The following is a 12,330-nucleotide window of genomic DNA, read 5'->3' as shown; positions in this document are numbered from 1 at the left end:
CTTCTTATTTTTGTAGATTTACGAAACAACGGATTGTGACATTTCGGCCACATCACACACAACAAGCAACATGGGTCCTGCTAACATCAAGTTAAATCCCGTTGGGGCGGCTATGTTTTTAGCTGTAGCATTATGTTTGATTATATATGCATTCGGTGTTCCCAATTGGTTTAATAGAGAACCAACTGTAAGTATGAAAGAACTCTTGACAGCAAGTATAGATTTAGCCCGACGTGGAGGCACAAAAGTCAAGGATATTCGACTGAAAAACGCTTTGGATGAAAAGGAGAAAGGGAAAACGGCAGAAGGAGCGAAGGAGATGTTAACAAGGGGAGATTCGGAATCAAACAGGGCAATTGTGTATGGGATGTCGAAAGCATTTACTGGTATTCAGGTATTATATAAATAACATCCACTTGATCCTTATTCCATAATCAGCAATTATAATATATATGTATCCCCATGCCAAAGTGCAATGATTTTAACCAAAGGTGAAATGAGAGTGTAAATGAAGAGGTCGCCATAAAAAAGCCAAGGCTAGTTGAAAAATCCCCTTAGTGAAGTGGTGATATGACTGTTCGGAGTGTAGTGGTGATATGACTGTTCGGAGAGTGAAAGGTCGCTAGTTCAACTTCAAGGCCCAGTGTACATGTGGACAGGCCTAGGATATTTATCATGCATACTCCTTCCTAGATTCCACCCGTGACCGTTATAAAATGAATATACTAAAATACAAAATCTTGATGTTTTGTAAAGGATGCGCACATTGACGATTGTAAAACTTGTCCTGCAAAATCGGAACTGTATTGACTTTCTGGTGGAGTTGCTCTATATCTGAATCAAAGGAGATAACTTGTGTAGTAAGTTATATTAATACTGGAAAATTAAGCAAGTTTTCAATTCCACTTTATATATACATATGGCCAAGGAGCAAAACTGATGTACTCTACCAGGAATACAGACTTGGATTTAAACTTATGAAGTAATACTCGGTGAAACTCATAGGGCCGGTATACATTTTCAGTAATGGACGGATCATTATCTTTTCATCCACATTGGATTGGAAAGAAATGTACACCTGACATGTAGTCATACTTCGATTCCCTTCTCTATAATTATAGAAGCTGTCTGCAGTTCAATATTTCCTAAATAATTAAAGTTCCTTCACATAGTTACTATACTTATTTACATATTATTGTTGTATTGAATGAGAACCTTAAATAATTTATAAACACATCTTATTCTGCTAAATCGACCAGTAATATAGTTTTAAGATTTTATGTAATGACTGCTATCATGAAATGAAAGTACAGTGCATGTAAATGTTGGTTGGCATTTATCTTTTATTCTGGTTACAAAAGTCTGTAACGACACCTTTGTATCTGTTCCTGAATGATCAATGTAAATCTTCAGATGTACTGATAACATAATGGTAGCATGCTTAAGGCTATCCCTGATGAGGTACATATACAGTACTAGATAATGTGTTGGTTTCCCTGGGGTGATAAGTTGGATATTATTAGACACACACTGAACTGACCCTGTACAATGAATACAGTAGGTATATATATATAGTGGGTAAATTTGCCACCTTTTCCTCATATTATTGTAATATGATTATCATGATAAACAATATAGCATGACAATTGAAAACAAAATTGACACAGGTTAATCAATGTCATCTGCCATCAATTCAAAAACACTCACTAGATTAATATGTGAATATATATAAAAACATGCATGCATGTACACATTAAAAGTACGACTAGGAAATTCAAATCTTTAACCATCAGACCAATGACACATTAGTGCATGTAATACACTGTGGTAATAATTAGATATACAGAATAACATGATTGTAATTATAATGAAGGGAGACAATTTTATGACTTGTGACCTGGCTGGCATGGGCTGCAAACACACAATCTAGGGCTCCGAATTATTAAGCCAAAAATACCTGTGACTTATAAATATCACAACTGATGTACATGTGGTGCAGTGGTATAATTAGTCTTAGTTTGAGTCAGAATGAATAAAGGGTTTTAGACCAGTCAATTGACACTGAATTCTCCATAATTTTGAGATCTGTTTACCCAGTAATCCTTTATTGATAATTTGTTGAACACATAAGATCATTTTTGCATAATTTGATTCAATCAAAATAATTTAATCAAAATATTTTACTTTTGTTGGATGTTTGCTAAAATATTGTTCTTTCTGTTTTAGATAATATCCGAAGAGACTGATTTAAAGCCGGTCAATTTCAAAATAATTGAAGATGTTAGTAAAAAACTTGAAGAAGTTGAAAAAATTATTAAGGATGATGAAATGGTGCCTAAGAAAGACATCACAGTGTGGGTAGATCCATTGGATGCCACACAGGAATATACAGGTAATACACTCAAATAGATGTCTCTTACAATACACATAAATTATGTATACCATAGTTGAATATGCAGGTGTGCAATTACATATAAATTTTAAACATGTGTGTACATAAAGAAAAATATGCCAGTTAACTTTTGCTATTTGTGCAACAGAAAAAGCAAAATGGCTGATAGATGTTTTACCTTGCAGGAAATAAAGATGGCCACCAGGCAGCCATCTTGACACTTGAAGTTTTTTATCACTTGAGAAGTACTGGAATGATATTTCTGAAACTTGATGTTTTAATATCATATTCCTCTATTGGTTTCTAGCTAGTTGTGCTCAATCAATTTTGAGTCTGATCAGGAAAACAAAATGATTTTGACAGATGAAGTTTGTTATCACTATTTCTTGGAAAATATGAGGTTCTGGAAGGATTTTGCTCAAATTGATATGTAGGTTGCCTTCACTGCCTTATTACAAGTACCGTATGTTTGATTTCAAGAGAACAAAAGGGAGAATATATAGAGAGAAAACTTAGATTGCTGGCGGGCTTACACCTATATTTCAAATAGCACTAGTACTAATACTGATTTGTGTACTGTTTGTACTGAGGAATAAATATATATATAAAATGGCTGGATAATGATCACATGTATTCTTTATATTTCAGAAAACTTACAGGAATATGTCACAGTGATGATTTGTGTTGCAGTGAAGGGATCACCAAAAATAGGAGTTATATATAAACCCTTCCTACAGCAAATAGGTAAAAAAAACAGAGCTGTTACCTGGGTAACTGTTGCAAGTGTGTCATTAAAATCTTGACCTGAGTATGAAAACTTTAAGTACTCTTTTATGATAACATTTCCATGCAAATTGTACAATTAACTACCAGCAAGTCAATAAAATCTTTGAGTTCTGTTTTTAAGTTCATGAATCAAATTAAACAAATGTAAAATGTATGTATCTTAACAAAGATTTATGATAATACATGTATATTGATAACAACATGCCAGAGAAGAAAATTTGAGGTTTTCGTGGTCGTGCTGTCTTTTGGGCAATATCAGTAAGAGCTATTCCAGTAAAACATCTTTCCCACCCCAGAACTCCAGGTTTTGTTAAAGGGTACCACCTATATATAGAATTTCTTTAATAAATTACATAGAGTTAATAGGAAGAAAATCCAACCATGGATAGAAGTGATTTATTGTGGAGTTTTGGGGTAATTAGGTAGATATTTTAATGAAATAGCCCCAAGATATTTTAATTGTTAGGTTCCAAAATAACTGACACTACACATTTCTCATGGCATTTGGTTGTTTTATTCAAAGTATCTTACAACAAAAACTTGTATTTAAAAAATCTAATTAGAATGCTATCCAGATCGGGTACAAAACAAACTACAGTTCTTATTTTACCTTTCAGCATGGGCCTGGGTGGGCTATGGTCACTCAGAAAACCTTAAAGTTTCCCAGACTGCATCAGATAGTAAAGTAAAGGCTCCAAAAACAATTATTGTGTCACGGTCACACAGCGGACCAGTGGAGAAGATTGCAAAAAAAGCATACGGCAATGATACCAAAATTGTACCTGCAGGGGGAGCAGGTAAGTTTAGTACTATATACTGTGTTACAGTGTTAAGAATAGATCATTCTTCGTGACTTATCACTTTGACTGTCTATGTTATAGATTTGTATTGTGTAATCAGTAGTGAGTACACGGTACTCTTGTCTATATTATAGATTTGTATTGTGTAATCTGTACACAGTACTCTTGTCTATGTTATAGATTTGTATTGTGTAATCTGTAGTGAGTACACGGTACTCTTGTCTATGTTATAGATTTGTATTGTGTAATCAGTACACGGTACTCTTGTCTATATTATAGATTTGTATTGTGTAATCAGTAGTGAGTACACGGTACTCTTGTCTATATTATAGATTTGTATTGTGTAATCAGTACACGGTACTCTTGTCTATATTATAGATTTGTAGTGTGTAATCTGTACACTGTACTCTTGTCTATATTATAGATTTGTATTGTGTAATCAGTACACGGTACTCTTGTCTATATTATAGATTTGTATTGTGTAATCTGTACACGGTACTCTTGTCTATATTATAGAATTGTATTGTGTAATCTGTACACGGTACTCTTGTCTATATTATAGATTTGTATTGTGTAATCAGTACACGGTACTCTTGTCTATATTATAGATTTGTATTGTGTAATCTGTACACGGTACTCTTGTTTATATTATAGATTTGTATTGTGTAATCAGTACACGGTACTCTTGTCTATATTATAGATTTGTATTGTGTAATCAGTAGTGAGTACATGGTACTCTTGTTTATGTTATAGATTTGTATTGTTTAATCATTATTACACATACCTTAAGCTTGTATTGATGTGGTGCATTTAACCATGTTGATATATTTTAATGTACATGTATTTCAAAAAATTGCATCAGATTAAATTATACTACATTTATAATTATAAATTATTATTGTGCTGATTAAAATATATTCTGTCGATCTTCATTAACATTGCGCTTTTTATGTTACAAAACATTTACTCTAGACTATTTCTAAGTTACAAAACATTTACTCTCAGACTGTTTCTAAGTTACAAAACATTTACTCTGTTTCTAAGTTACAAAACGTTTACTCTGTTTCTAAGTTACAAAACATTAACTCTGTTTCTAAGTTACAAAACGTTAACTTTGTTTCCATGTTACAAAACGTTAACTCTGTTTCTAGGTTACAAAACGTTTACTCTGTTTCTAAGTTACAAAACGTTAACTCTGTTTCTAGGTTACAAAACATTAACTCTGTTTCTAGGTAAGAGAACTTTAACTCTGTTCCTAGGTAACAGATCTTTAACTCTGTTTCTAGGTAACAGAATGTTAACTCTGTTTCTAGGTAACAGAACGTTAACTCTGTTTCTAGGTAACAGAACTTTAACTCTGTTTCTAGGTAACAGAACGTTAACTCTGTTTCTAGGTAACAGAACTTTAACTCTGTTCCTAGGTAACAGATCTTTAACTCTGTTTCTAGGTAACAGAATGTTAACTCTGTTTCTAGGTAACAGAACGTTAACTCTGTTTCTAGGTAACAGAACTTTAACTCTGTTTCTAGGTAACAGAACGTTAACTCTGTTTCTAGGTAACAGAACGTTAACTCTGTTTCTAGGTAACAGAACGTTAACTCTGTTTCTACATTACAAAACGTTGACTCTGTTTCTAAGTTACAAAAACTTAACTCTGTTTCTAAGTTACAAAACGTTAACTCTGTTTTAAAGTAACAAAACGTTAACTCTGTTTCTAGGTAACAAAACGTTAACTCTGTTTCTAGGTTACAAAACATTAACTCTGTTTCTAGGTAACTGAACGTTAACTCTGTTTCTAGGAAACAAAACATTTACTATGTTTCTAAGTTACAAAACATTTACTATGTTTCTAAGTTACAAAACGTTTACTCCATTTCTAAGTTACAAAATGTTTACTCTGTTTCTAGGTTACAAGACATTGGAAGTGATCAAAGGAAAGGCTGACGCCTATGTGCATATAACACTTATCAAGAAATGGGACATTTGTGCTGGTAATGCTGTTTTAACCGCATTAAATGGTAAAATGACCACCCTCGAAGGGGATACTATTGATTACAAAGCTGGAGGAGATGTGAAAAATCATGATGGACTTTTAGTTACAGCAGCTGCTAATGATCATTATGAATTCCTAAGTAAATTATCTAAGGTTGCAGAAGAAGCTAAAAAGTCGGTCAGTTCTAAACATTGACAGAATCAATCTGCTTTTATTTTTAGTATTGGGCATGGCTTAGTGGGTAAATGCTAATTGGTGTTTCTTTATAACTACAGTAAACAGGATCTCATCAATGTTAATTGTAATGGAGGTGTACATAATTAATCATGTAATGTATAATTAAATAATATGTGGTAGTGAAACCTATTTTTGGTAGGAACCTATTTTAATTTTCATTTGTATTTTTCTCCCATGGCATGGAACTCTTTCATGAATATCAAATGATTATACATTTTAATTATTATGTCACCATCTTCGCTAGCCAAGGCTTCTGATTACATTTCACTCCACGTGGTGAGAAACATAATCAGAAGCCTTGGCTAGTGGAGTTGTTATGTCACCTGAGTGACCGTTCCTAATTGCCTGTTGTCTGTCGTTATGTGTCATCCTTCAGTAAAAAGTACATTTGTCACTTCTCAGAAACCTCTGAACCAATTTCAAAGAGATTTTGAAGATACTGTTCATGGCCAAAAGTCAACCAAAATAGTGAATTATATGGTCCAAGGGGTCTAATAAAGGGCAGAAGAATTAGAAGTCAAATTGACTATAATTTGAAAAACCTTTAAGACTCAAATAATTTAGAATAAAAAACTCTTCATAAATAGAAGGGTCTTTACCAAAATTATGAATTTCATGACCGTTGGGGTTTCAATCTAATTAACATTATTCTTGGAATTTCCACTCCTTTACGATACATTGCAGAGTATCGAAGAGGAACAGAAATTACAAGATTAATTTTAATTAGATTGATTGGGGTTTGATGTTTCCCCCTGGGGAAGGATTAAAATTTGTTATATTATAGGGAAATCACATATGTTTTGTAACATTAGTTGATTTGCCATTAAAAATCATTCTAACATTGTTAGAATTATTAAAGTTAGAATTATCAGTATGGGATGGGAGTTTGATAGTATGCACAAATTAGTCCTGACTGCACTCCAAGGGCTGATGGGTGGGGTCAAAGTGCGTCATATTGACTGAAATACAAATGTATATGAATTTAGAACTCAGGTGAGCGTTAAGGCCAATGAGTCTCTTGTTTAATCATATATACTGCTTTCACATCACTTGGTTGTAATGTTCCGAGTGGTACAGAACTATACATTCTGGGAAAACAAACTGGATACAGGTAAAAATATGGGTAACAAAATGTTCTCTATCAAAAACAAGACAAAACACAAAAAATAAACTGTTCCCATCCATATATCTGCATGTGCCAACATTTTTATGGCCAGAGTCTTGGTCTTTATTTCAGCCATTTTGATCGTTTACATGAAAACACTCACAGCTCGTTCACATTCTACATGCCGCATTGTATCTAGGTATCGTGCAGGTGTTACCCCTGTACAATATAAAGCCCTTCATTATTAGTCCCCTACCGGTGAAACCGGGGGTAGCTATAGGTTTCCTCCCCGTTTGTATACTTTTCTGGACGCCTGTCAGCTGTCCATCTACTCATTTTTCCACACTTCTCAGCCATGCTTCAAGGTATGTTGGTGAAAGTTGGTATATATTTTCAGTATCAGTAGCTACAGATCAAGTTTGAGTTTCAGGTTTTTTGGGGTCAAGGTCACTGTTACTATTTTTAGCAGGGGTTGGTAGGGGACATGTACATGTATTGCTTTAGCAGTACCAGCATGTTTGTTTTATTCATTTTTTTATTTCAGTTTTCGATAGCTTATTTTATAAATGATCGGCCTGTTATCCAGTGAATTTGTACTTGTTAATTTTTTGCATATATATCACTAGTGTCAAATACCCTGAAGCATTTTTTCAGTGGCAGTCAGAAATCTATTGTGATGTCATAATATAGACAATGATGTCAAAGTTACATCATGCATTGTACATGGCGTAGCAAAATGGCTGCCTCTGTTTGATTTTACCGTCCCCATTTTGACTTTTTAACCTGTCAAAATGTAAGTCTTCTGAGTTTTATACAGTGATAAAAAGCATCATAAATTTATTTTCATTTCATATGAGATTTTATGACAAGTCTTTGAAAATTTAATTTTTGCGAGCCTTAAAAAGTTTTTAAGATTTGTTTCATAAAATCTCATATCAAATGAGAACTCATTAAAAAAGATAAAAGATTCTTAATATTTTTTGAAGTTTATATCAAGGTATGTTTCTCTTTGACAGTAGGAGTTGCTCTCTAATAGGTCAATATATTGAAAGTTATATTATTTATGAACGATATACACGTAATTACATAAATAGTTTCATGCAGATTTGGTATACAGAGATTCAAAATCAAATTTTTGTTTTCCTATCTTTCAGATTATCCGGTTACCATGCATATATTTTGTTGTTATATCAAACCACTACTATGTGTTGAACATATAAGGTTCAATATAGGCTAAGGTTATTGTTTAGAATTAATGTAAATGTTGCTATAGGTAAAACAACATAGCTCTGCATGTTGAACATGTTCTCTTTTGACATTCCTAAATGGATTTACCGATGTATGACATTGTATCTACCAAAAATACATAAAAAACGCATTTTGGTTGTTATATTAGGAAAAATCAATGCTGTTCCTCTGAATTTTTATCCATTCTCTATCTAACTGAAAACGGAAACAGTTGATTTGGGGTAGCCGGTGCTGGTAGTATACAACATTTGTTAGGTCCTGGGGTTCATGTGGTCGATAATTCTACAAATTACGATGATATTGTTTTTCAAATTCAAGAGGCTTTATCCCATACTTTTTTAAAACAAATTTGTTTTCTCAATTATGCACAGCTGATTGTATATTTGAAAAAAAAACAGTACTTACAGTCAAAATAAATATTATATGCCAGAACATTTTGAATCATAGTCAAAGCTTGTAAAAAATGTATGTTTTCATTAAGGGAAAGGAAGTACATGTATATAGCAACAGATGATAATAGAGAGCAATGCGTGGTTACTGTGTATTACATAATAAAATATCATGTTTAAGTTTGATTATTACAATGTACAGATCACTGATGAAACTTATCATATTATTCTGTTTAATTATGACAATTTGTATTTTTAATAATTAGTATATATAAATATATTTATATAAATTAATTTTTGTTCTGACTTTAAATGGGTTTATTGACATGTCATTAATTCGATTTAAATCATTCATTGTCTTCCAAGAGGTGAAAACACATTGTGTACAGTTCCTGTTATAATAATGGTGTACTGGTACAGTTATTTTGTTTGTGATTTTGTATGAGGACTAAAAGGTTTGACAACAGATCAAATTATTGGATATAATCACATTGAATGGATTGTGTTCGGGTGTGAAATACTTGTTGAGAGAAAGCAGGTTGAATGTTGCAGCAGCAATGTTGATTTTGGTGTTACGAATGCAAACTATGGCAACAAGTCATTAGAAATTTCATAGTTTTCAGGTCAAATCTATACACAATTAATATTGTTGTTCTGAAACATACACAGCGAGATACATGTTTACCTAGTTTGTTGACCTCATCACAATAAGTTCTGCTATTAAGAAAACAACTACCAGGTACTGCAATGCTACTATAGAAACACTGGATATAAATGGAAGCTATAGTGACCATAAGTATTACTGAGTGTAAATTGGTGCATAATCGTGATAAAACATTTTATAGCAGAACACATGAATAAATATTTGATGAAGTAAGGAAATATCATTATCGCAGGATTCTTTTGCTAAATTGGCTATTTGTATTGGATCTGTGGCCTAACCACCTAGCTTAACATTTCCAATTTAGATTCATTACTGTAGCTTTAATGTCCTAGTACTGTCAGTGTTATGTCCCTCTATACTGTAGATTCAGTACATGTAATTGTGATGTCCCAATACTGTTGGTGTTACGTCCCTCTATGTGACTGTGATGTCCCTCTATACTGTAGATTCAGTACATGTAATTGTGATGTCCCAATACTGTTGGTGTTAAGTCCCTCTATGTGCCTGTGATGTCCTAGAAGTACTGTCTGTGTTACGTCCCTCTATACTGTAGATTCAGTACATGTAATTGTGATGTCCTAATACTGTTGGTGTTAAGTCCCTCTATGTGACTGTGATGTCCTAGAAGTACTGTCTGTGTTACGTCCCTCTATGTGACTGTGATGTCCTAGAAGTACTGTCCGTGTTACGTCCCTCTATACTGTACATTTGGTTCATGTGACTGTGATGTCCCTGTACCGTTTGTGTTACGTCCCCCTATATATAATTGCGATGTCCCAGTACCGTTTGTGTTACGTTCCTCTATACTGTAGATTCAGTTCGTGTGATTGCAATGTCCCAATACTGTTGGTGTTATCACCCCTCTATACTAAAGATTCAGTACATGTGACTGTGATGTCCTAGTTCTGTTGGTGTTATGTCCCTCTATGTGACTGTGACGTCCCAGTAATGTTTATGTTACGTCCCTCTATGCTGTAGATTCAGTATATGTGATATCATTGGAGCTGTTACAGATGTAAATGATACCATATATACTATGAGTAGCAATTAAATCCTGTAGTTTTGCTTTACTGGTTGTGTAACTTATTGGTATGGTCATGTGGTATTAATATTAAAGAGTAATTAAATGTGTTCATTTTGTATCATGTTTTGTTTATTGTTGATGATGTCGACTTTGTGATATAAAAAGGGGGAATGGAAGGGTAGAATTAGAAATCTGGACTGATGTTATACTAAAATCAACTTGTCTGTCCACAATATTTGTTTTGTAATATAACAATGGACCCATCTGTCCATAGATAATATTTTCTCTCTAGTACCATTTAAAACCACAAATCTTTTTTTTCAATGAAAATCTTCTATAATTTTAAACATGAGTTGAACAAATTTGACACTTTGAATCTCTTGGCTTTTCTTTGTAACCTACTGCATGTACAGTGTACTACACATACACACTGTGTCAAAGTTATTGTCCATATAATCTTTTAATTAGTTTTATCCTAAAATTTTCAACAGGTTTGGAATTCCCTCGGAAAGTTGAGTCTTGATTTTACTAGAGGACTTTGTGTTTTACGATTTAGTGTGCATTGTATTAAACAATTTGGACTTCAGTATAGATCTACATTTTGTATATCAAGTTGATTTTGTTGTCAATGTTATGTAAAATTTGTATATTATGTATGTATAGGATACTGATGAGTCGGAAGACTCAAAGTCAATAAAGAACTTGAATATATAGGGCATACTCAATCGTAAAAATATGAAGTGTTCTAGCAAATTAAAACTGTACATGTCTCAACTCGAGTTTTCAGCCTGTTCATAAAAAGCCATTACGTTATATTGAGATGGAACTCAGCTTGCCACATTTCTTAATGCTTAATGAACAAACACTCAAAAATAATGTTTGTAGTACGTTGTCTGGTCCAAGTCTATTCAGTAGTAGAATTTCAGGAGGATGTCTTTTCACTAAAGATACATTAATCTGTAAGATATTTGATTCCATATACATTCTAGATCCATAAACCATCTTTTGAGGTAACTTCCGATCATATTTAGGATATGAGAGTGTGATATTATTTAGAATATACAGTTTAAAAATTGCCATGAACAAAGATTTGTTGATTTTAAACGTACCTTATGTGGTATATGAATGGGAAACCTATCCATCTTTATTCCAGCATCCTGCATTTTCAGTTTCATGCATTGTAGTACAGCTAGATGATAGATATCCTATACAGGTCATTGCATATAATCCTTGGCTGAATTTGTGCTGAATTTGTTTTTATTTTGTTTTATTATTATTTTTTTCTTTCATGGAAACTTGTAACTTAGAAGAAATTTCTTAGATATTATGACCGATGGTATATTTTAACATTGACAGAGGGCTTTCTACTAAAAATATGTATGCTTATAATGCAAATTAGCCAGCAAACATTACAAATAACAATAACTTAGAAATCCAATCCCAGTTTTTTTTATTTAGTACCAAGTGGTGGATCATATCTTTGATCATTTGTAGTAAGTATTATATACCATAACTTTTTTTTCCAATTCTGTATCAAATACATTGGGGCATTGTTTATTTATTGTTTGTTATAAACTTCTGGAGATATCGGTTTTATGTTGCGAGGTCAAGTAGTCTTGTTAGTTCTAATGATCCTGGTCAGTTCTTGTGGTAAGTTCTGATCCTGGTCAGTTCTTGTGGTAAGTTCTAGTG

The 12,330-nt window shown here is 33.0% G+C and overlaps 1 protein-coding gene across 1 annotated transcript; it reads left to right on the top strand.

The window, feature by feature from the left end:
• Positions 1-57: 57 nt before the first annotated feature.
• Positions 58-10,032, top strand: LOC117325296 (inositol monophosphatase 3-like). The gene is made up of 5 exons (XM_033881413.1): positions 58-394; positions 2,227-2,392; positions 3,041-3,136; positions 3,796-3,975; positions 5,886-10,032. Exons 1-5 carry the CDS (start codon positions 71-73, stop codon positions 6,164-6,166), a joined length of 1,047 nt encoding a protein of 348 aa, XP_033737304.1. The 5' UTR covers positions 58-70; the 3' UTR covers positions 6,167-10,032.
• Positions 10,033-12,330: the final 2,298 nt, after the last annotated feature.

The sequence above is a fragment of the Pecten maximus genome, chromosome 4, assembly GCF_902652985.1.
Source record: "Pecten maximus chromosome 4, xPecMax1.1, whole genome shotgun sequence".
In the NCBI taxonomy this organism is placed as follows: Eukaryota; Metazoa; Mollusca; class Bivalvia; order Pectinida; family Pectinidae; genus Pecten; species Pecten maximus.
Note: the sequence above shows the minus strand (reverse complement) of the source record. Positions and strands in the feature narration are given on the sequence as shown.

Coding starts and splice junctions, on each gene's coding strand:
- LOC117325296 (XM_033881413.1), top strand. CDS start 71: ATGGGTCCTGCTAACATCAAGTTAAATCCCGTTGGGGCGGCTATGTTT. Junction 395..2,226: donor AAGCATTTACTGGTATTCAG/GTATTATATAAA, acceptor TTTCTGTTTTAG/ATAATATCCGAAGAGACTGA. Junction 2,393..3,040: donor TGCCACACAGGAATATACAG/GTAATACACTCA, acceptor TTTATATTTCAG/AAAACTTACAGGAATATGTC.